At 41.9% G+C, this 25,897-nt stretch overlaps 1 protein-coding gene across 1 annotated transcript; it reads left to right on the forward strand.

Moving 5' to 3' along the window:
• Positions 1-984: 984 nt before the first annotated feature.
• On the forward strand, positions 985-9,748 carry LOC140467409 (pepsin A-like). The gene is made up of 9 exons (XM_072563751.1): positions 985-1,040; positions 1,138-1,300; positions 3,162-3,279; positions 5,144-5,262; positions 5,961-6,160; positions 7,663-7,782; positions 7,914-8,058; positions 8,786-8,884; positions 9,043-9,748. Exons 1-9 carry the CDS (start codon positions 985-987, stop codon positions 9,187-9,189), a joined length of 1,167 nt encoding a protein of 388 aa, XP_072419852.1. The 3' UTR covers positions 9,190-9,748.
• Positions 9,749-25,897: the final 16,149 nt, after the last annotated feature.

The following is a 25,897-nucleotide window of genomic DNA, read 5'->3' on the forward strand; positions in this document are numbered from 1 at the left end:
CCTGCTGTAGTTTGCAATGCACTGGTGAGGACATTATCTGATAGAAAACTGGTCATTTGCAATGTGAGCAGTCACCATTCGCATCACTCACAAATGACTGTTAAACATCGTTCTCCATACAATGGGACATGGATCCCTCCAACAAGAAAGACCATGGGATGCCTCTGCATGGATGCTTGATGAAGGACTTTATTCCAATGAATGCAGAACCAGTCAGGTCATGTTAGGAGAATGAGAACCAAGACCTTCTCCTCACAGTCCCAAACCACCCAGGAAGACATGGTACACTTAAAGTTCAAGGTGAGAGGAAATCAGTCCCACACCTTCTGTACCTGAGGAAATCTTATATTATCTTTGTGATTTGTGGCCCACAGTTTTTCAATTTTTAAGATTCCATCTGGTTCACAGAGAAGACTATCTTCAATCTGCAGTGGTCAAGATTGCTTGAGACCAGGATTTGCACCCCGCACAGTTGGACAATCCATGCACTTCACATGCACTATATTGTGATAGCAGATGGCCTCAACTTGCACTGTGGCTATTTCTGACGATGCCATTGCCCTTGAAGGACTTTACAGTACCCACAGGTCATGCCCATATGCTCCATCAGATGCGAAAAATATGGAACCTATGAGATTGCAATTTTCTTAGCTCGAACACCATTGGACTGAAACTGATTTGAAATTTATTTATTGTTACATTATCAGTGATAAGGCATTAATTGCAGAACACTAAATAAGCTTTGCTTTAAAACCAAACTTTCGCAATTGACTATGACTGAAGACAATGACTGAGTGCCCTTAATTAGAGATTACATTTGAGATAAAACAATCATGACTACATTAATATTTACTTCCCATATTGAATGATCGTATCAGAGGTCTCGTGACAATGGAAAGGTTTGATTACAGTCAGTATAAATGTTGCTGCTCAGACACAACACTTCAGATTCTGACGAGTCTCTGAACCAACCCAACTGGCAATATGAAGTGGCTATTTGTCGCCCTTGCTTATATCCAGCTCTCGGAATGTGTGATCAGGTCAGAAGTCATCAAACGACGAGAAAGAATGAATAACCAGTCAGCGAGGAAGAATAAGACATGACAAAATTTATAACTTTTGTTCTTTTCTTGGCAGAGTACCTTTGATTAAGGGCAAATCTGCCCGTGATGTTCTCCAGGAGAAAGGGCTGCTGGAAGAATTCCTGATGAAACACACATATGATCTCTGCTCAAAATATCAAGTGCCCTACTGCAGCCAATCTCTGGATACAACGGAACCAATGATTAACTACCTGGATGTAAGTCACCCATCAACAAAAATGAAGAATACATCATAAACCATATTTGTTGAAGCTTCTGCATATATTTTCATCTTCCATGAGGCTTGTTGTTAATCAGTGATAACAATTCCGTAGATAAACTGTGCTTTTGGAAGAATTGATGTTGTTCTTTAACCTGTTATAAATAACAGCACAAAACCACAAGGGTGGGATTTAGATATCAAGTGTGGGCTGTTGTCATATGCTGAAAATCTCTCGGAGAAATATGGATTAATTCAGGAAAGCTAAGTAAACTGATTGATTTTTTAAAAATAACAGGTTGTCTTAATGTGTGGATGACCTAAAATCATTTGACCAAGTGCCATATACCAAGCTTTCCAATAAAGTTAAAGTCTGTTGAATGAAATTAGCACTATGGATATAAAGTTGACTGAGTGACAAGTAGTGAAGTGTTGTGATGAGAAGTTAACTTTTTCAATCTGGAGGAAGGTATAAGATTGGTTTCCCCTGGGATCAATATTTAAAGATCTTGGTCTATTTCAATGATCAGTACTTGGATGTGCAGGGCACAGTGTCCAACTTTGCAGGTGAAACAAAATTCAGAAGTAATGTGAACTGTGAGAAACGTAGTAGTCAAAATGAAGAGGACAGAGATAGTTTGCTGGATTAGGCAAACACTTATCATATGAAATTTACCATAGTTGTGTGAAGTTATACATTGCAGTAGAAAGGGCAGAGAGACAATATGAAGTAAAGAGGGTACAGGAGTTAAGAGATCTTATTGGACACATGTACAAATTGTTTGAAGGTGGCAGAACTAATTAATTAATAAGGTACATGGGCTTTATAAATAATTGCACAGAACATAGGTGCAAGGAAGTTATTGTATAAAACACTGATTTAGCCTGAACTAGAGCATTATGTCCATTCCAAACACAACACTTAACGAATGACACATTAGAGAAGGTCCAGAAAAGATTCATGAGAATGGGTTCGGAGGTGACGAGGAATCCCAGTCACAGGGATAGTTCACACGGGTGGAAGCTGGGACTGTTCTGTGTGACGAGGATTGAGTCAAAAAGAAGTTTGTTGGAAGATTCTGAATCATGAAGGATCAGGATAGTGTGGACAGAATGGAAGTTCCCCATTGGAGGAACGGTAATTAGGAAAGGAAGAAATGGAGTTTGAGGAAACACAGTTGAGCACAGCTACTGACTAGGATCTCCAATGCACTGCTTAACAAGGTGGACGGGGCTACTTCAATTGTAGCTTTCAAAATGAAACTGGAGAATTAACAGAATAAAAATGCTTACAGGATTGTGGGGGAAGATAGTGGAGGAGGACTGCATGAGTTGCTGTTGCAGTGAGTCAGCAAGACATGCTGCAATGAATGGCCTTCTGCTTTGCTTGTAACTATTCTCTGATTGTATGGAGCTTGATGCAGAATACCAAATCCAATCTAAAGTTAAAGTTTCTGTTGCAGTGTACGAAGTTACTGATGACGCCTGTTCTCACCAATGGTCGATATTACAGTATGCACTTAATTAACTGCGTTAGGGCTGCTGGCTGGTCTAGTATAACAGTTTGGCATTATTTTTAACAGCAGTTGGATTTGAGATATGATTTGAGATCAAAAGGGTGAAAATTGAAATGTAACATCATCTTAGCAATGGGATATATGACTCAGCAAAATAACAGAACAGAAAGATCGCTTATTCTTCCAAACTAACTTGACTGATTCTGTGTCATTTATTTCATAAAGTGGTTATAGGGGGGATTTAACTTTGTTAAAGGGTATAGATTATAACAAGATGAATAACACGCATTGCTCACTATATTCCCAGTTGATAAGTTGTGCTCTTCTCTTTCTTGCTGACAGTTGTCATACTATGGAGCAATCAGCATTGGGAATCCACCACAGAGTTTCACCGTCATCTTTGACACAGGCTCATCCAACCTCTGGGTCCCTTCAGTTTACTGCTCTGCACAGTCATGCAGTGAGTAAATGTTACTGTCGATTTAAACATGTTTCCCTGCATGACCACTCTTCTTGTTGAATTTAGCTGTAGAACAAGATTGAAATATTTCTTGAATATTTGTATGTTCGCTATGAGCTTTGTAAACCATCAAAAGGCTTGGAAAGAAATTTATTAGAATGCTAATTTCTTGATGGTTTTAGCAACGGCTTGCTCAGGAAATGGACAAACGTTTGAGTGAACCTGCTCTAAAAACCTAACATTAATTTAAAATAATTACTAGTTTGTACTCCAAGGTAAGAGGTCTCGCTGCTTTCATATATCTTCACTTCATGTGGGACGGAAACTCCAAGAGTGATTCCACATGAGAAATTGCTGGCCATGGAACGTGCATCTATCACACAGAGAAACAGGTTGACTGCCAACCTGGAAATATGATACGCCTGATAGTAAGTGGTAAGAGCTGAAGACCTTCCTGCTCAGCCATCCTGCAGAAGGCAATGCTGGAACTTTGCCTATTCGCAGGAACAATCCAATAGATGTGTATAGTCCAATGTTCAGAAATGAGGAAAGGATAGAAGACAAAGAGATAGATGGGCAGGAACATTGCAGCAAAAGATAGTGCTGTGTTTGAAATGAAAGATCAGATTGAAAGGCTGAAAGAATGAAGAAAGTCTCTTCAATGTTATGAATAAACGAAACAAATTACAAGTGTCATATGAAGGTGAATTCTTCTTGACACTGTGTCCTGGAATCTCAGAAAAACTTTCAGTCTTTCAAATTCATGTTGGTCTCTGTGGTGTCAGTGCCATTCCTTGCTTCAGCACCACAGCTCCACTGGTTGATTCCCTTGAAATCCCATCAAATTTCTTTCTGAAGTAATTGATCAGTTTGATGACCGTCACCCTCGTAGGCAGCAACTGCCAGGTCAGTACCACTTGCGGAAAGAAAGGTACCTCCTGATATCCTTTTGCATCTCTTGCTCAAATCCCTCAATCCTGCCCCTTATCTGATTAGCTGATGGCAAAAGCTTTGCTCAAACTACTTGTCTAAAATGTCACAAGAAATTCTCATCTTCTTCAGCTACTCATAGAGTCACAGAGATGTACAGCACGGAAACAGACTTTGATCCAACTCGTCCGTGGCCACCCAGATATACGAACCCAATCTAGTCCCATTTGCCAGCACTTGACCCAACTACCTCCAAACCTTTACAATTCATATACCCATCCAGATGCCTCTTAAGTGCTGTAATTGTACCAGCCTCCACCACTTCCTCTGGCAGCTCATTCCATACACGCACCACTCTCTGTGTGAAAAAGTTGTCCCTTAGGTCCCTTTTATATCTTTCCCCTCTCACCTTAAACCTATGCTCTGTCGTTCTGGACTTCTCCACCCCAAGCAAAAGACCTTGTCTGTTTATCCTATCCATGCCCCTCATGATTTTATAAACCTCTATAAGGACAGCCCCCAGCCTCTCACGCTCCAGGGAAAACAGCCCCAGCCTATTCCACCTCTCCCTATAGCTCAAATTCTCCAAACCTGGCAACATCTTTGCAAATCTTTTCTGAATCCTTTCAAGGTTCACAACATCCTCAATTTCCCTTAATGCCCAAAAGAATATCCTCAGCTTTTGACCAAACATAGTTCCACCCTGGAAGAATTCTGGTGTCTAAGTGTTTTTGATTATTGTATTTTTAAGTTACATCAATTAGGATGCTAACTGAAGGGCATCCCCCAGTCTACCAGAGTGTATATATGTGGGCGAATGTAGACATTCAAGCGTATTCCCGGCTCAGAGAACCTCATCACACATGAACACAAAATACCTTTCAGGATCTCAAACATTTCTTATTAATATCATGACATGTATGTTCTGTTACAGCAAAGCATCACAGATTCAATCCCAGTGCATCTTCAACATACCATTCAAACAACCAGCATGTATCTATCCAGTACGGAACAGGCGCCATGAATGGAATATTGGGATATGACACTGTCAGAGTAAGTCAATTGTGAACTTATCAAATAAATCAAATGACACAACACTGATAATTAGTGTCTAATGTTACATCTAGAAAGTGCAGACATTAAGTTCTTTCAGTCCAACTAATGTGTTGTTTCAGTTAGAAGCCAAGACATTGTGTGGATACGCATTGAGAAAGTTGCAGAGTGTGTGTCAACTTGCAAGATAATGATTTGAAATAAATCTTGTCTGAATCCTTCCCATTAGAATTTAACAACGGTGTTTCCTACATTCCCAGCCAATCGGGCCAATTCACATACTTATGTCCATTGTGTTGGATATGGAATATCACATGGTTTGTGTATCTGCCATAGCAAAGCAGTAACACTCTGAATCGAAAAATTGCGAGATCAAACACAGTTGTATAAATAATACAGACCGAGTGTACTGGAGTTTTCTTGGTTCCCAGTGAACTGAATGGAAATAACCACAAGCTACTATTCAAGCAGTAACATACATTTTCTCCCTCATTGTTTTTCCAAAATATATCCACAAGCCAGTATTGCTTTAAAAGGTTTTATTGTCAATTTATCTCATTGGTGTTCATTATTACTGTGTGGGTGTTGAGAAGCCTACTTGACAAGAACTGTTGAAGCAATTTATGGGGAAAGTTTAATTCACAAGACAATGTTTTGCTGAATTCTTCAGGTTTTCTCACTTGACCTTATCTTCCTAGCTTTCAAACATCAACATCCACAATCAGGAATTTGGTCTCAGTACTAGTGAACCCGGTGGCTTCTTTTCCTACGTTAACTTTGACGGAATTCTGGGCATGGGCTACCCATCTCTTGCCGCATCAGGAGCTACAACTGTGTTTGAGAACTTAATGTCTCAGCATCTGGTGGATAAGCCTCTCTTTTCTGTCTACCTGACCAGGTAAGCACTTCTCACATGATTCTTACTGTATGTCCCTGAATGAAGCATGAAGTGGATATTTTCATTGGCCTTGGAGCGGGTGTAGTCCGTTCAGCCCTGTGAATGTTTCACTCAAAATACCTATCTTGCCTGAACTATGAATATCCTTTTTCCTGTGTTAGGATGTCATGAAATCAAACTCAATGGTGAATTTGAGTGACATGCGAGAGTCAATTCTATGGTGTGGTACAATACCTCACACAGGGAAGACCTATGTGCTTTTTGGTTCTCAATGTGCAGTTGATTAAAGGTTCACTCGATTATTCCCTGAGATGAGAGGGTTATCCTTTCATGAGTGGCTCCTTACATCCATTCTATATCCATAGAATATTCCACAGAATTCAGAAGACGGAGAGGTGATCTCTTTGATGTTCATTGAACAGTCGCCTGTCACCACTCCCTATGATTAATTAAATAGAGGTGGGGTCACTTAGAGAGAGAGAGACTGAGAAAGAAAGACTGTAACTTTGGTTGGCAGTTGCAAACATTGGAATAGATGCTTTCAGTGCAGTCGAATTAAAACTTACACTGCATGCCTGGAAACTGGAGTATCACTTCTGTATTTCTCCAAGGTTGAATTTCTCGCAAGATTCACAAGGCATATTGCCGGGTAGAAACCGTTCGTAAGTATTCCCTCTGAGCTGTGCAATCTGGAACACAGTGGCACGATCCCAGGGTTAATGGCCAGTCATTTTGGTTGAAGTGTTGAGGATTGTATCAAATCAGAGCATCTGAGCATCTTGCATCTGCACAAGACAGTTGAGAATGCTCCATTGTTGAGAAAACTTAAGGCTGAGATTGAAATATTTTTTGGTTCAGAAAATAAAGTACATGCTATATTTCTACTGAGTTCCTACAGCTGCTGATTACAAGTCTTGCTAGGTTTGTCTGCAATATTAAAGGCACTTTTTTTTAGATTAGATTACTTACAGTGTGGAAACATGCCCTTCTGCCCAACAGGACCACATCGACCCGCCAAAGTGTAATCCACGCAAACCTATTCCCCTACATTTACCCCTTCACCTAACACTGCTCAAACAAATGAATTGATTCTGGGGCATTTGCAGCTTTCTTGATGATGTGAAATGAATGCATCAATTCAAATGCATTCTTTCAAAGTGATTTCATTTCAACATTGAATCTTTTCTCTGGCGTCACCAACCCAATTCTGAATTGAAAGCAATAAAATTGAACAGAGCACAGATTATAACCTGTTTATTTAATTGAAGAGACAGTTTTTCGACTTGAGCAGTTAGTATCTGATGGAATTGGTGGTGTTGCCCAGAGTATTTATGGCAAGCTTATACTCAATGACTTCTGACGAGTGAATTATGAAAATGACGTTGATACAATACAGGAAGTCTAACCACTAAGTATTAAGTTCTCTAAACCAAAAATATGTTGATGGCAATGATGTTTTTCTTTGCTTCTCAGCTTGCTTCTGATTTTTCTATGTTTTACAGACAGGACGGTGCATCTGGAAGTGAAATTGTGTTTGGTGGAATTGACTCAAGTCACTACACAGGTCAAATTCACTGGGTTCCTGTCACTTTTGAGGCCTACTGGCAAATCCTCATTGACCGGTAAGTGATTACCCCCATCCACAACTAGGATCGATACTTTGAACTGACTCAATTTTGTATTGTTCATTTAGCCCAATCAGTTTGGGAGCTTTTGAATGTTTGTTAACTCTTGATTCATTTCTCTCCCTCAGGGTGACAATCAATGGGCAGGTTGTGGCCTGCAGTGGAGGTTGTCCAGCCATTGTTGACACTGGCACTTCTCTCCTTGTTGGTCCCAGCACACCCATCAACAACATTCAGCAATACATTGGAGCAATTCCAAGTTACTATGGCCAGGTAGAGATGGCATGTTTTAATACACTTCTAACATTTAAGTTTTTACAAAGTGCAGGTGAATATATTTGCAAAAATATTGCAAATTCTCATTGACAATTTGCTCAACAAAAGCCGATCAGTTTCTAGCAGCTTGGGTGGGGGACAAAGATGCAATTATTGAAAGTACATGTTAAATTAATTCTAATAAAGATGTGACAATAGTCATTATAGTCAGCGTACACCACCAGAAATTATGCAAAATGCATCAGTATTTGCAGTAATATTCAGGTAAAGAGACTTTACATTTTTGAACCTGCACATTCTAGGACAGAAGTTTCTTCTGAAATAGAGTGCAGCATTAGAAGGAAAAAAACATTTAATCCAAAAAACAGTTCTCACTTTAAAGTTGAGGTGAACACAAATATTCAAAACAAAACAGAAATTGCTGGTGAAACTCAGCACTCTTGCAGCATCTGTGGGGAGAAAGTAGTGATAACATTTTGAGCCCAGTAACTCTTCAACAGATCCTCATCAAATATTCAGAAATATTAATAGTTAATTCTACAAGGAAATAAATTACATCCTCACAACTGCCATTCCTTTCATTAATCTTTCACTTTTGATTGTGCTCTCAGATTGAAACACATATTATGTTCTATAATGATGTTAGCATTATATTATTGCATCTTTTTTTTTGTAAATCCTTACATGGTCACAGTGACTGAATACTGTCTCTGTATCCTTGCAGTACACCATAAACTGTAATAATCTGTCTAACATGCCCGATGTGGTCTTCACAATCAATGGAGTCGACTTCCCTCTTCCTCCACAAGCCTACGCTTTGCAGGTATGTTTTTGGACAACTATACTGTGCTAGAATATACCTAAAATTTCAAAAGATTTAATGGAATGCATTGAATATATTTAATCCTCTTCACTAATGTAATGCTCACTGAAGGTGATGATGATATGAGCCAGTGTTAACTGTGCTTGTTTTCCTTACAGAGCACTGACAACAACCAAAGAAGCTGCATGAGTGGATTTGGTGTTAGTGGTGGAAGCCTCTGGATTCTGGGAGATATTTTCATTGGGGAATATTATTCCATTTTCGACGTGGGGAACAACCGTGTGGGCTTGGCTAAGGCTGCTTAATTCCTTCGTTTACTTTCTCATTAAAAACACACCCTGATCGGTATTTCTGGGATGACGTTCAGTGATCACATCGTTCTCCAGCACTGCAGTTGTCACATGGCTGCACAGTAAAGTCTTCATCTCTTGAATGCCTACAAATACAGATATACCATTAGCAATAGCCTGTGGACTGTGCTCAGCAGTGCTCCACATTAACTTATAACAAATGAATGTGAATAAATCCCCTGTCAGGGTGGGTTTTTAAAGAAACAGACTAAGGACACTGGATCTGGATTCGAAATGGGAACATAGAGACAGTCTCACTATTCCCACACTTTGATTGTGTAGCTCTTTTACTTGGTTCTTTCTTGGCTCTGACACTCGCTGTGATAAACTCTTGGAGCTGTGATACTCTCCAGAGACGTGCAGGTTTCTGTTGAAGGTGGACATTTTCTGCAGCGAAATCTGAGTTGGTGTAAACGTGATCCTAACACCACACAGCTGCCTGCTCTATTCTCTGGAATCTTCTCATTACAATAGCTTCTAAAATGATATAACATAATAAAATGATGAAATGCAATTGCCCAGTTTTCTGTCTCTTATTCCTTTTTTGTCTGTATGCACAGGCATCAGAGTTCATTTCACATCTGAGTTGTTTGCTGTAATGATTGATTCATTTCATAGTTTATCACATGCCAGTAGAAATTTTGTTAATCCTGGGAGACATTCTTGTTCATGATTTTGTACAGAAAGTTGGACGAATGAGGACTAGTTCTGATTCCATTTATGTCTCAGAATAATTTCATTGCAAATTCTCAATCTTTCAAGCTGGCAATCACAGTTCCACTTCAGGCTAACCTTTAGTGAACCCTGGTTTAGAAATTCTAAGATGGCCAGCAACGCTCCCCAGATTTCTGTGCAGAAATCACCCTATATTTTCAGATCACCAGTCACTGTCTCCCCAAAAAATTTTCACCACTTACTTTTGAGAATGTACATTTCCTGTTTCACAATGCCAATATCAATTTAGGATTTCTGATAGAGGATCTGAGGCAGCAAAGGGCAGGACAAGTAACAGCCAGACTGATTGAATACGCTGATTGAAGAAGAGACAGGGACAATAATGGAGGAAGTAAAAAGTTGCCAGTGCAACTCACTTTTACATCAATGAGTGAAATACAAAAATAAATTTGGAAGATAAAAGCTAAGAAAGAAACTTAGTTGTCACAGTGGAGATTTTTAAAAGATTTGCTGAGAATTCTACACATTTTAAATGCTCTTCTGTGTGAATGTATCTCCGCATTTGTAGAATCAGTTTTGCAGAGCCAGAGATGCTGATCAATCAGAATGTAAGGCATAGAAACAGGAATAGAATTTCTGAGTTTGTTAAGCCTGCTCTGCTTTCTATAAGATTGTGGCTAACTTTATTATGGCCTCATTTCCACTTCCCTGCCTGCTCTTGATAATATTTGACTCCCGATAATATTTGACTCCCTAGTAGATCAAGAACCTGTTGAACAATTTCGCTAATCCAAGTGACATTGCTGTCTGGGATAGAGAATTCCACACGTTAACAACCCTCTCAGAGAGAATACTTCACTCATATCCATCTTAAATGGGAGATCTTTTGTTCAGAATCTGTGCCTTTTGGTTGTATGTTACCCTCTGAAGGGAGTCATAAGCTCAGCATCTAAGGTCTTTGCTGTGCCCCTTCTAAAGCCTCAATATCTCTCATTATCTGAGGCACTTAAAAAGAGGACACAACGATCTAACTGAGCTTAAACTAGGGTGTTTTATTTTACAAAGACAAAATAGTATTTTGTTGTTAAAAGTGCATTATTAACAGTGTATTTCCCAAGAGTTTTCCAAACTTTTTCATTTACCACAGCTTCACAGAAGGGTTTTAACCTGTTATGGTCCCGGCTCTTGTTATTACTGGGCAAGCCAGATCCTAGACTCAAACCTGGTTTGATACATCATATATCGTTTCTTTCCATTTTAATGAGGTGTTCCGACGCTGAAACACAAGCACGCGATGTTACAGAGTTTGTTCTAACAAGAAAAGAAAAGTTTGTCAACCAAGAGAAATGAAGATAAAATACAATAAACCAAACTATTTACAGATTCAAACATTTTCAAACAAACAGCAAATCTATTAATCCCAGAACACTAACATAAAAATTCTAAACGAAACCAGCATCCCTGGTATAGTATCTGAAAGCACTCCTTTTTACAGCAGTCAAACCAGAGATAGGAAATATGTTCCTAACACCTTAGTAGGCTTACATAACTTACAGAATGCTGTCAGCTTCTTCCTGGAGCAATCATACTTCTGATCTTAAATGGACTTAGCTTCAAATAACCTCTTCAGTTTTTTTCTAATCCCAGTGCTTCTGGTTTGGTCTGTCACTAACTCTGTACTCAAAAGTCAGCTTGTTTTGGTATATTCTTCCCTTCACAGAAAGACTGCTCTGTACATCTACACACTTCACTGCACTGCCAAATACAAAGCAAAGCTCTGAGCTATGTGTACTTCCTCTAAACTTAAAAAAAACCTAAATTTGGAAATTTCTAATGGAACTTAAAGGTCGACCTTACCAAATTGTAAAACAGGCTAAAGGAACAAAAAACCCACTGATGCTGCAAAGGTAGCTTGCACAAACTGTCTTAAAAAGAAACCACATGGTTACAGAAATACTTAAAAGTTCATTATTAACTCAGACATGCAGAAAACCCATGAGCCACAAACTAAATTTAAAATAAATTATATACAAATACTTTAATCATGCAGTTTATGTCATAAAAATGATAAAAACACATTAACATAAGAAATTGGAGCAGGAGTGGGCTTCTGGCCCATCAAGCTTGCTCTGCCATTCAATAAACTCACGGCTGATCTTTACATGGACTCAACACCACTTACCCACTCACTTACATAACCCTTAGTACCTTTCAAAAATCTATCCATCTTTGCCTTAAAAATATTTTGACAGCTCGACAGACTTGTGAATTTGCAGATGAGGTATACAGTGATACTACAGTCACAGAAGTATAATGGAGATGCTTTGAAGAAGTGTAATTGAGGACAGAGATGGCCACTACAGGGTCAACATTTATATAATGCAGATTTGTTTGAAGAAACTCCTTGAAGTTTAATCTGAACATAAATAAAGAGACAAAATCATAGCAACACAACAGAGGGCGATAAATAACCCAACAACCCGAGGAATGTTGTGGATCCACATGAATAAATGATATTCATCCAGATTTGTGGAGTAGGTACCTGATCTTCTGAAAACAGAAAGAATTGCAGATGTTGGAAATCAGAAACAAATATTGCTGGAAAAGATCAGCAAGTCTGGCAGCAGATTCTGAGAAAGTGTCACTGTGCAAATGTTAAACCTGATCTTTTAAGTTGAGAAAAATTGGGTTTATTACTTTAAGAGTATTACTGTTTTAAGACGGCACAGACAAGCAGTCAGCAGCTGAAATGGGATTGTTGATAGAATGAGGCTCCAACAGTTGTGGAAACAGCAACTAGCAACTGCTGCACTCCAAAGGCAAATCCTCATTGAAAACGAGGTTAGAAGCACCAGGGCAGGAACATGGGCAGGAAAAGAGAGAAAAGCCAGAAACACTTCAAAAATACAGAGGCTGTCGGAAAGGAAACTCTGTAAAGAGCAACTGAAGATTGCGAGAAGTCATGATAGAGAAACTCAAGTGAGAAAGGGATTTCTTACACCTGGCAGGGAGCATCACCAGTGTTGACATCTGATGCCATGAGATGCAGCTACAAGGAAAAGTGAAAGGAATAGAAAATAAATTTTGATAGCTCGACAGACTTGTGAGGTTCTTGGGATTAACTTAACTGAACATTAGCAAATAAAGCAAAAGCCTGTTGAAAAATAATAGCAGATGCTGAAAAACGAGGAAGACTTAAAAATTTAAAAAGATTGTAATCTATGATTTGCTTGCCATTTTTGTTGGAAGATTTGTAAAGGCTGCAGTCGGAGAATTTAATCTCACAATTTGTCTCAAAGAAAGTGCTTGGTGCTTTACATTGAGGGAAAACATTCATTTTACCCAGAAGTAAGCTAGAAAATACCACCTTGTCTGAAGAGGTTGGGAAGATTGTAGAAGATATTTATCACCTCCAGTTTGATCATTTAAAAGGTAGAAGATCCCTGAAATGGCAGAAGAACTTGATAAGCTGTACAGAAAGAAACAATTCGAACAGCCTGAAACATTAAATTACCATAGAACAGCCAGTAATATCATTTAAAGTCTTATTGAAGAATTCAGTACAGCATTAAGAAAAATTAACATATTTAAAATATAGGGTGACAAGAAAATATTGTACATAATATAGCAAGCTCTACAGTTATTCAATACAAAACAGCATTGGGTGAACACAAGAATACAAACTTAAAGAACAGCAGATTTTAAACTGTAATGACACAGTACAGATTTAAAATATCTTTCTCGTTATAAGCTGAGGGTTGGTTAGTTTAGATGATTGGATGGCTACTTGTTAAAAACAATGACTGGAGATGCTGGAAACCAGATTCTGGATTAGTGGTGCTGGAAGAGCATAGCAGTTCAGGCAGCATCCAAGGAGCTTCGAAATCGATGTTTCGGGCAAAAGCCCTTCATCAGGAATAAAGGCAGAGAGCCTGAAGTGTGGAGAGATAAGCTCGAGGAGGGTGGGTGTGGGGAGAAAGTAGCATAGAGTACAACAGGTGAGTGGGGGAGGGGATGAAGGTGATAGGTGAGAAGTGGGTGGAAGGTGGAGTGGATAGGTGGAAAAGATGATAGGCAGGAAGGACAAGTCATGGGGACAGTGCTGAGCTGGAAGTTTGGAGCATGGGTGAGGTGGGGGAAGGGGAAATGAGGAAACTGTTGAAGTCCACATTGATGCCCTGGGGTTGAAGTGTTCCGAGGCGGAAGATGAGACATTCTTTCTCCAGGCGTCTGGTGGTCAGGGAGCGGTAGTGAATAAGGCCCAGGACCTCCATATTCTCGGCAGAGTGGGAGGGGGAGTTGAAATGTTGGACCACAGGGCGGTGTGGTTGATTGGTGCACGTGTTCCGGAGATGTTCCCTAAAGTGCTCTGCTAGGAGGCGCCCAGTCTCCCCAATGTAGAGGAGGCCGCATCGGGAGCAACAGATACAATAAGTGATATTAGTGGATGTGCAAGTAAAATTTTGATGGATGTGGAAGGCTTCTTTAGGGCCTTGGATGGAGGTGAGGGAGGAGGCATGGGCGCAGGTTTTGCAGTTCCTGCGGTGGCAGGGGTAGGTGCCAAGAGGGGAGGGTCGGTTGTAGGGGGTGCGTGGACCTGACCAGGTAGTCACGGAGGCAACGGTCTTTGCGGAAGATGGAAAGGGGTAGGGAGGGAAATATATCCCTGTGGTGGGGCCTTTTTTGGAGGTGGCAGAAATGTCAGTGGATGATTTGGTTTATGCGCTGGTTGGTAGGGTGGAAGATGAGCACCAGGGGCGTTCTGTCCTTGCTACATTTGGAGGGGTGGGGTCTGAGGGCGGAGGTGCGGGGTGTGGACGAGATGCGTTGGAGGGCATCTTTAACCACGTGGGAAGGGAGATTGCGGTCTCTAAAGTAGGAGGCCATCTGGTGTGTTCTGTGGTGGAACTGGTCCTCCTGGGAGCAGATACGGCAGAGGGGGAGGAATTGGGAATATGGGATGGCATTTTTACAAGAGGTAGGGTGGGCGGAGGTGTAATCCAGGTAGCTGTGGGAGTTGGTGAGTTTGTAAAAAATGTCAGTGTCATGCATGCAGAGTAAGGCCAACCGTGTGAGCTCCATTCTGCTCAGGTTACCATGAAAGACTCTTCTTCTCGAGCTCTGCCCTCACCTGAAGTGAGGTGACCCTCAGGTTAAGCGATCACCAGCCATCTCACTCTAAATGAGAGAACTGTCTATGGTGTACTAGGGCTACGGTGAATTTACCCTTACCTACACTGTTACAAGATTAATCAGCACTTTGACAGGAAATGGGAAAGAGAAAATACTTCCCCATAGCTTCACGATTAGAGAAGAAGGATACAGATCTCAAGATTGGACTTCATGGAGGGGATAGACATTCATGTTTCAGCAAAGGAGGAGATTGCACTTGCAAGGATCTTAACACAGTAAAGCAATCTCCTTTTGAAAAGATAACAGTGAGTAATTGGCAATTTCAATGATCCAGGATTCTCAAACTTATTTATGTCAATGGACATCCACCTGAATTTAAAGTTGCTATCCAGATCACGATCATACCAGACTGGTTATTACGGCTGATGAAGCAGAAGACGATCACAACACCTTTGGCACCGGCAGATTAACTGTCAGAACCACCGAATTGATCTACAGATCAGAACCAGGGTCAGTTGTCCTTAAATTGGCTATGCTAAATTGCCCATAGTGTTAGGTGCGTTAGTCAGAGGGAAATTGGTCTGGGTGGGTTACTCTTCGGAGGGTCAGTGTGGACTGGTTGGGCCGAAGGACCTGTTTCCACACTGAAGGGAATCTAATCGAAAAAGTGACCTACTACTCTTCCGAGTCTGAAGATGGTGCATTCTGAGAAACCGGTGAAATGTCCAGACCATTTGTATTTGTGGTTAGAGAGTTGGGAGGGGGTAGGAGGATAATCATATAGTGGCACATATGATGTAGTTATGTGTACGGCTTAAAATGTGAAGGAAGATGAAAGAAACATTGATTTTCAAGTCATCTGAGTGTCATTGCGAAGTATGACTTTAATCTGAAGCCATGGCATTCTGACTCAGGAGAGTATTCCATCTGAATGCCAGGAAAACGGAAATTATAAACAGTTGGTGAAATAGGCAAGGGGGAAATTGAGGGTGCTGAAACAGATACATTTAATATGGAGTAGCGGAGATCAAAAGTGGAATTCCAATGTAGAATAAAAGTGGAAAGAGAATTCTTAAGGGAGAAGAGAGAGGATGGCCAGAAGAAATAAAAATAAAACAGGTAGGATTCTAAAAACAAAGAGAGAATTCCAGGAAAAGAAAGATAAACTAAACATAAGATGAAGCAATTTGAGGTGTGGAGAGAAAAGCCCAATGTGCCCATGAGATTACCTATCGTGCAGAATGAAGCCATGCAACCCATTGAGTCTGCACTGACCCTCTGAAGAGCATTCCACACAGACCCAGCCCATCCCTGTAACCCTTTACCATGGCTAACCCACAGATCCTACACATCCCTGGACACAGTGGGGCAACTTAGCATGGCCGATCCAACCCGATCTTTGGACTGTGGAAGGAAACCAGCGCAACTACTGGAGACTTCCCTAGACACAGGGAGAACATACAAACTCCACACAGACAGTCACCCAAAGCTGGACTTGAACCTAGGGTCCTGGTACTGTGAGACAGCAATGCTAACCACCGTGCGATTAATGATATCTCTGGTTAGGAAACCGCCCTATATTCAGACTTAAGCACTGAAGTATTTGGGTTCACCCATTTCATTCAAGACTTCATGAAGGAGAGATGAATGCCTTCATTATTTCTTTCGAACAGCACAGCAGTTAACATGGCCGATCTAACACAATGCACACTGCTGTGGGAGATTAGACTGACAGGAACAACTCACAAGGTTTCCACCTCAAAGATTGTGCTGCAAAAGGTGCTATTTTAAGTGAATATCAGTTATTGCTAAAAACATACTGGTAATTTTTGCACCCTGAGGAAATGGTCTGACCAGGCACCTTTGGAATCCCTAGTTATCTGAGGAGCAGGAATTAGCAGGGGACAGGCAGTCAGCCATTGCAGATGACAGTCATGAGTTAACACAAGCTCAGGCAGACTATGGTCTGGAAACATTTGTAGATCAGGTATATTGGAAAAATAAGTACGATTGAAAAATAGTGGAGAAGGAAGGGAAGCCAGGCAGAGAAAATACATTGTCCCCACCATTAAAAGAAGGGACCCAACCAAGTGACAGGTGGGAAACCATTTAAAGTGTTTTCAGTGGAGGAAGTCAGGCAAGGTAAAATAAAATTCTTGGGTCAGGCATCCCACAGAAACATAGGCTGTAAGACCAATGCCTGTTTTATTAAAGGTGACCAGTGGCTCCCCAGGCATGACCGTTCACCAGGATAATTGTGTTGTGTCAGAATCACAGAGAGTCATAGGGATATACAGCACAGAAATACATCCTTCGGTCCAACTCATCCTTGTCAAACAGATTTTCTAAATTAATCTAGCCCCATTTGCCAGCATTTGGCCCATATCTCTCTTCTCCCTTCCTGCTCATATACCCATCCAGATGTCTTTTAAATGTTGTAAATGCTTCCACCATCTCCTCCGACAGCTCATTCAATGCACGCACCACTCCCTGCGTGAAAATGTTGTCCCTTAGCTCCATTTTAAATCTTTCCCCACTAGTATTAAATCTATGTCCTAAAGTTTTGGACTAACCTAGCCTGGGGAAAAGACCTTGGCTCTTCACCCTATTCATGCTTCTTCTGATTTTATAAACTTCTATAAAATCACCCCTCAGCCTCTGATACTTCAGGGAAAAAAATGCCCCAGCCTATTCTACCTCTCCCTACACTGAAACCCTCTAACACCTGCAACATCTTTGTCAATCTTTCCTGAATTCTTGGAGTGATTTAAAACTGACACTTTGCGACTTAGGGCACAGTTATTACAGATTTCATTTAAGCATATGCAGAAGATGCACTTTGTTAAATGTCTATCAAGTTCTTTCCTTCAAGCACAATCAGCACAATAACTTATCTGTGCTGCATGAGAGTCATATCAGACTCAAAACATTAACTCTGTTTCTCTCTCCACAGATGCTGCCAGACCAGCTGACATTTTCCAGCATTTTCTTGTCCTAGTTTCTTTTAGAAAGGTATTGGGAGACAGGGGATGAGCAGTCAATGAAAAGATAAACAACTTGTGAATCCTTGGTTTTTTGAAAAAGTTTAAACAATAGAGGCATCCTGAGTGGTTGTGGTCGAGGTCCTACTAAACCAAAGATTTTACATTTAACTTACAGCCATAAGCAAGGGATCTCTGCCACTATTGGGGTTGCACGTGAGACAACCTGTATTCTGAATTTGCCTTTTGCCAAGGGTGTGTTTATGGGATGTTTCTATCGCAGAATAGTTAATTAATAATAGTTTTTCGGACCAGTGTTCTGTTAAGTTTTCTCATAGCATTAAATTATTTTAATGCCTTCTTTCTTTTATTGCATTCTAACTATAGTGCTTGATTAAATTGAGTTTTACTTAAATTTTGACCAATCGAGTTGCATCTGTAACACAGCACCTCACATTTACCTTTAAAATAAGAAAAAGTTAGAGTCCAGGCTACCTTCTTCATATATTTGGAGGGGGTCTGATCTGGTCCATGGAACTCTGAACAAGATAACTGTTATTTCTTGTGAACAAATGGTTTTCGAACATTAACAAAAAATACATGCGAGGATTAAAAGTGATAATCAGAATGCCCTCTATATATTTCCTTCTTTCCCTCCCGCCCTCTATATTGTAATGCACTCCCTGGTTCTACTGCTGGGGTAGAGTGACATAATTAAAAATGGAGTCCTTTGCCATGGCGGTTTGACCAGGTGACTCCACGGGGGGCGGGGGTTGGGGTGTGGGGGAGAGTGGGTGCAGGGCGTTTCTGGATGTCTTGCCAAAAATTGGGTGATGCTCACAGGCTTGAATTTCCAAGGGTCTAACAAGGGTAGACCGGGAGGAGATGCAGGATCCGACCTTGTGCACTGAGTGGAAGGTGCAGAGTAGCCATTCTGTGGCTGCACCTTGGCCTGGGTCTTTCCAGGGACCACCCACTCCCTCTCTGAGAATGAGGCTGAGAACAAGGTTCCCCACACCATAGTCACAATGCTTCGCGTCCTGAGGACCAATGGCTGTGGGAATGATGTATGAACCTGCCCAGCAAAGCCTGCAGCTGCTGGGTCTCGCTCTCCATAGGATCTCTTGTCTGCCCATGGAAATGGTCAGAGGGTTGCCTGATGCACTACCCTGCAACCGCTTCTGAGAAACAAGGGCCAATGTGTTCCACATACCCTAGCCAAGTCTCCTGTTCCACCCTGTGCATGTTGACAAAATTCCTGATTGCTGATACTACGGGGTCATCTCCTGCATGGGGCTTGGCAGGAGCCTGGTCACTAGCAGTGCTCCGTGGGCCAGCAGCCTGGGGTGTTTCTTCCTCAGACAGCTGCAGGGCTGTCACTGTGAGGTTCTCACCAGCTTGTGTACCTCCACCCTGTATAACCTGCAGTTCCCCCTGAGGTGTCAGTGTCTGGGATTGTCAGGGGTGCAGGAGGTAGCGTTGGTGATGCTTCCTGTGAGGTCTTTGTAACATGAGGCTGGTCTCACCAGGATCTCGGGTTCACATAACATTACAAGTGACCCCACTACACAATACACCCCACACACTTACATCCTCACAGACTCACACACTCACGCAGACCCTCTCTCATGCAGATGCTGTCTCTCAGAAACACACACACACACACACACACACACACACATACACACGCACACACACACCCTCTCCAACACACATATGCACACATTCTCTCCCTCTCTCTGTCCCTCACACACACATGCACACAAAAACTCTGCAACCTGTTCTGAGTGATTAAAGACTTAGCAGCGATTGAGGTTTGATCGATACATCACATGAGTTGTGTGACTCTTTGATCTATCATTCTAAATTCTTTGCCTTCTGATCCTGCCTCACTAGCTACCCGATGAAGGAGCTGTGCTCTGAAAGCTTGTACTTCCAAATAAACCTGTTGGAGTATAACCTGGTGTTGTCTGATTTTTAACTACTTTCATTGAATGGTAGAGCCACAGAAGACTCCAGCACAGAAATAAGTTCCTTTGGCCCATCAAGTCTGCTTTGTCCAGAACTAACCACTTGTTGCCAAGCGACCAACAGCCTAAACAGCTAGGCCCAACATAAAATTGGCAAAACATTTTTTGCAAGCATGGCTTAATGGAATACAAAGAGGTCAAAGTTACTACACGTTGGAAAGCAAACAAAGAACGGCCCAGATCTTCCCTGCATATTGATCAGGAGTGCTCGAAAGGGGAACAACAGGGAAAACCATCATATTTATGTATTTCCCAATTTCAGCCAGACCCCTTGGAACCATGAAATAAACATATCTGAGAAAGGAGATGGCTGCAACTAGGATGACCTCACCCAATCTCATTTGGTGCGGTCACCCCTGACCTTTGACTTCATTGTTTAAAACCAGAGAACATTCCAGAAGGGCTCAGGAAGGTGGTAGGGAAGGGACATTTGGTGGCCATGCTGCCAGCCAAGACTCGGCTGGTGAAGACTCCCTGTGAGACCTAACCTTGCAGTAAGAAGATCCTGAGTGCCCTGTTGATGGAGCTCAGTGAATTGGATCCAGCAGCCCAGTCAAGTTCACCAGAGCGGGTAGTATATGCATTTTTCAGGGAGTCCATCCGATTCGGGGAAAAGTTAACATAATTTGTTGTATAAGGGTCATTTTGTTAACTTGCAAGTGTTTTAATAAAACTAAATTTGAACCATATTCTGCCTTATACAGTAAGAATATCTGTGTAAACGTATTGTTTAAGCAAAAAACTGGTCCGAGTGTCTGTACAGAACATCTTACAGCCAACTCACCTAACTATTATAAACGCATCTTTCAGGGCTTAGTCTTCTCATCTTCAGAAATGTATGAGAACACTTCTGAGGAGCCAGGCATTTCTGTGCAAAGGTGGTGGGGTTGGTAGAGGAATCTACAATGTTAAAGAGAGAGAGCTCACAGCCAGTGGTTCAAAGCTGCGTGCTATGAAAGCAGAGATACTGTGAGGGTTGCAGTAGAATGAAGAGTGGTGTTTACTCAGTTGATGGGACATGGATGTCTCTGTATTCCTAAAGGAGCATTCTCTCCTAGCAGGTGATGAGGACACAGATGACAGGCAACGTTCCAACCATAAGGGCTTTCTCTGCCCTGCTTTGGGATGTCTTCTCCTGAAAGGAACAAACGAAGAGCAAGGGGTGAGACTAAAGGAGGTGCAATTGTGAGAGTGGGAAAGCATGAGTCTTGGTAAGAGTTAGGTAAGGTGGCCGAGATAGAGGGTGCGTGAGATGGCAAAATTACCTTTTTGTGACGACAGAGAGTTAGGATGGAAGCTGAAGAGCAGGAGTAGAGTAGTAATCTCAGGTTTGCTTCTGGTGCCACGAGACAGTGAGGTGAGGAACAGTCAGTGAGTGCAACTTAACACATGGCTGCGAGGCTGGTACAAGAGGGAGGGCTTTAGATACTTAGACCATTGGGATGCCTTCTGGGGAAGGTGGGACCTGTACATGAACTTGAGGGGCACAAGTGCCCTGGGTGGGAGATTTGTTTGTGTGGTTCGGGAGGGTTTAAACTAGTTTGGCAAGGGGGTGGGAACCAGAACTATATAACTGAGAGGGGGCTAGGTGTAGATGGGGCAGTGACAGGATGTAGTGATTCTATCGGGAAGGTTTTTCACATAATGAAACAAAGGCATTGCTTAAAGTGTGTGTGCTTTAACGCAAGGAGTGTCAGAAATAAGAGTGATCAACTTGGAGCATGGATGAGTACTTGGGACAATGATGTTGTGGCCATAACAGAGATGGGGTTTCACCGGGGCAGAAATGGTTGCTACATCTTCCAGGATTTAGAACATTTAAAAAGAACAGGGAGGATGGACAAAGAGGAGAAGGTGGAGCATTGCTAATGAGAGAGCGCATTACAGCTGCAGAAATCATGGGTGTGGAAGAAGGTTTGTCTACTGAGTCAGTATGGGTGTTGGTTAGGAACAGCAAGGGAGCAGATACATCACTGGGGGTGTTCTACAGACCCCCTAATAGCAGTAGGGAGATTGAAGAGCTCATAGGCTGGCAGATTTTGGAAAAATGCATGTGTAGCAGGATTGTTGTTAAGGGTGACTTCAACTTTCCCAATATTGACTGGAACTCCGTACTGCAGATGGTTTGGATGGAACGGTTTTTGTCAGGTGTGTTCAGGAGAGTTTCCTTACTCAGTACGTAGACAGGCCGACTGGGGAGAGGCTGTTTTGGATTTGGTGCTCGCAATGAGCCAGGACAGGTGTCAGATCTTGCGGTGGGAGAACACTTTGGTGACAGTGACCACAACTGCCTTACATTTACCATAGCCTAGGAGAGGGGAAGGAGCAGTTGCCAAGGGAAGATATTTAATTGGGGAAAAGGAAATTATGACACCATCAGACAGGAGTTGGGAAGTACAGTTTGGGAGCAATTGTTCCACAGAAAGGGCACAGCAGACACATGGAGACTATTTAAGGAGGAGTCGTTGCGAGTGATGCACAAATTTGTTACTCTGAGACAGGTATAAAGGGGTAAGATTAAAGAGCCATGGATGACGAGAACAGAGGAGTTTCTCGTCAAAAGGAAGAAGGCAGTTTACGTAAGGTGGAGGTAGCGAGGATGTAACACAGCTTTAGAGGATAACAGGCTTACTAGAAAGGAGCTCAGCAATGGACTGAGGAGAGCCAGGAGGGGACACAAAAAAGACTTGGCAGGAAGGATTAGGATGAACCCAAAAGCATTTTCCTCATAACTGAGGAGTAAGAGAATGATCAGGGAGAAGGTAGGGCTGGTTAGGGATAGCATAGGGAACTTATGCGTGGAGTCTGAGCGGATAGGGAAAGCCCTAAATGAGTCTTTTGCTTCAGTTTTCATTAAGGAAAGGGATCTTGTTGTGAATGAGAATTGTGAGGAGCTGGGAAACAGGTTTGGCCAGATCAAGATTGATGAATTTGATGACCTGGAAATTTTGGCAAACATTAAAATTGATAAGTCCCCAGGGCCAGACCAGATTTATACTAGGTTGCTCTGGTTATCATAGGTAGCAAGAAAGAAGGTTGCTAAGCTGCTGGCGAAGATCTTTGCTTCTTCACTCTCCACAGGAGTCATACCGGACTCTTTTCAAGAAGGGGAATCGGCACATCCCTGGCAATTATAGACCAGTCAGTTTTATGTCTGTGGTTAGCAAGGTTTTGGAAGGAATTTTGAAGGATAGGATTTATGACTATTTGGCAAAGCATAACATGATTATAGGCAAAGTTAAAAATCACACAACACCAGGTTATAGTCCAGCAGGTTTAATTGGAAGTACACTAGCTTTCGGAGTGACGCTCCATCATCACTATCACCTGATGAAAGATCGTTGCTCCGAAAGCTAGTGTGCTTCAACTAAACCTGTTGGACTATAACCTGATGTTGTGTGATTTTTAACTTTGTACACCCCAGTCCAACACCGGCATCTCCAAATCATGATTAAAGGCAGTCAGCATGGTTTTGTGAGGGGCAGATCATGCCTCACAAATTTATTGAGTTCTTTGAGGACATGTTGATGAAGGTCAAGCAGTGGATGTCGTGTATATGGACTTCAGCAAAGCATTTGATAATGTTCAAAGTTTGTGATAAGATTTGTAGCTCGGGTGCTCGTTGTGGTTCTGTTCGCCGAGCTGGGAATTTGTATTGCAGACGTTTCGTCCCCTGTCTAGGTGACATCCTCAGTGCTTGGGAACCTCCTGTGAAGCGCTTCTGTGATCTTTTCTCCGACATTTGTAGTGGTTTGAATCTGCCGCTTCCGGTTGTCAGTTCCAGCTGTTCGCTGCAGTGGTCGGTATATTGGGTCCAGGTCGATGTGCTTATTGATTGAATCTGTGGATGAGTGCCATACCTCTAGGAATTCCCTGGCTGTTCTCTGTTTGGCTTGGCTGCGGAACGAGGACATGGCCGCAACCCAAAGGACTAGCCACACTACCATACATCAAGAGCATTTCCGAACTGACAGCCAGACTACTGCGACCACTAGGACTCATAACAGCACACAAACCAATAGCCACTCTCAGACAACAACTCACCAGAACGAAGGACCCGATACCCAGCATGAGCAAAACCAATGTAGTGTACAAAATCCCATGCAAGGACTGCACAAAACACTACATAGGACAAACAGGAAGACAGCTAACGATCTGCATCCATGAACACCAACTAGCCACGAAACGACACGACCAGCTATCCTTAGTAGCTACACAGGCAGATGACAAGCAACATGAGTTCGATTAGGACAACACTACTATTATAGGAGTCTATTTATGCTATCCATGCCCTTCATAATTTTGAGAGTTGTGAATGCATGGAACGCGTTGCTAGCGGTGGTGGTGGAAGCAGAGTCATTAGGGACATGTAAGTGACTGCTGGACATGCACAGGGATAGCAGTGAATTGAGGGGTGCGCAGGTTAGGTTATTTTATTTTTAATTAGGAATAATCCTCAGCACAACATCGTGGGCTGAAGGCCCTGTTCTGTGCTGTACTTTTCTATGTTCTGTGTTCTTTAAGAAATGTCTTTCTATTTCTTCCTTAATAATGGAAGACTTTGATGCTGCTAACTGAGAAGGTTGAAAAGAGGGGAATTGATGCACTCTGCTCAAGGGTAGTAAGAATATTGGGGACTAAAGTCTTGGTCCAGACATAGAGTCATAGAGATGTAAAACACAGAAGCAGACCCATTAGTCCAACTTGTCAATGCCAGCCAGATATCCTAACCTAATCTAGTCCCATTTGTACTATTTAGCACAAATCTATCTAGACTTTCTATTCATTTAACCATCCAGATCCCTTTTAAATGTACCCACCTCCAGCACTTTCTCTGACAGATCATTCCATATATGCACCACCCTCTGTGTGAAATGGTTGCCCCTTATGTCCGTTTTAAATCTTTCCCCTTTCACCTTAAATCTTCGTGCTCAAGTTTTGGCTCCCCCACCCCAGGGAAAAGACAGGATATTCACCCATCCATCTCACTTATGATTTTATAAACTTCCATAAGATCACCCCTCAGCCTTCTACACTCCAGGGAAAATAGCCTCAGTCTAATCAGCCTCTCCCTACAGCTCAAACTCTCCAAATCTGGCAACATGTTTGTAAATCTTTTTTGAAGTCTTTCAAGTTTCACAATACCTTTCCAATGGCAGAGAGATCAGAATTGAATGCAGTATTCCAATGTCCTGGACAGCTGCAGTATGACCTCCCAACGTCCATATTCAGTGCACTGACCAATAAAGGATAATTCAGCACATGATGATTTCACAGGAGATTGTGTATTGGATATAAAGAAGTTATGTTGATCATGAAGAATTCAAGATGGTTAATTCCTCTGTTGTTTCATTAAGGTTAAATTAGATTAGATTAGATTACTTATAGTGTGGAAACAGGCTCTTCGGCCCAACAAGTCCACACCGACCCGTTAGAGCGCAACCCACCCAGACCCACTCCCCTACATTTACCCCTGCCCCTAACATTACGGACAATGTAGCATGGCCAATTCTCCTAACGTGCACATTTTTGGACTATGGGAGGAAACTGGAGCATCCGGAAGAAACCCACGCAGACACAGGGAGAACGTGTAAACCCCACACAGTCTGTCACCTGCGACAGAAAGTCAGTTAATTTAACTTGCGGGAAACAAGTGACATCGTCATAAATGACCTTCATGTTAAAGTAACAGCTTTGGTATATATAGATCCTTCTGCCATGCACAGCTCTGAACGATTTCTCTGTCCTTGTTGGGTCAGTGCATGCAATAGATATGCATTAGAGTAAGATAGTGTAAGTTAAATACTGTACATTTCAGGTTATCATGTGGGGGAACAGTTGATA

Source organism: Chiloscyllium punctatum, chromosome 45, assembly GCF_047496795.1.
Source record: "Chiloscyllium punctatum isolate Juve2018m chromosome 45, sChiPun1.3, whole genome shotgun sequence".
Lineage (NCBI taxonomy): Eukaryota > Metazoa > Chordata > Chondrichthyes > Orectolobiformes > Hemiscylliidae > Chiloscyllium > Chiloscyllium punctatum.

What these genes read in the sequence shown, in the direction of transcription:
- LOC140467409 (XM_072563751.1), top strand. Translation starts at nt 985, where the DNA reads ATGAAGTGGCTATTTGTCGCCCTTGCTTATATCCAGCTCTCGGAATGT. An exon ending in CTGCTCTGCACAGTCATGCA is followed by an intron (nt 3,280 to 5,143) that starts GTGAGTAAATGT and finishes GTTCTGTTACAG; the next exon opens with CAAAGCATCACAGATTCAAT. An exon ending in TGGCAAATCCTCATTGACCG is followed by an intron (nt 7,783 to 7,913) that starts GTAAGTGATTAC and finishes TCTCTCCCTCAG; the next exon opens with GGTGACAATCAATGGGCAGG.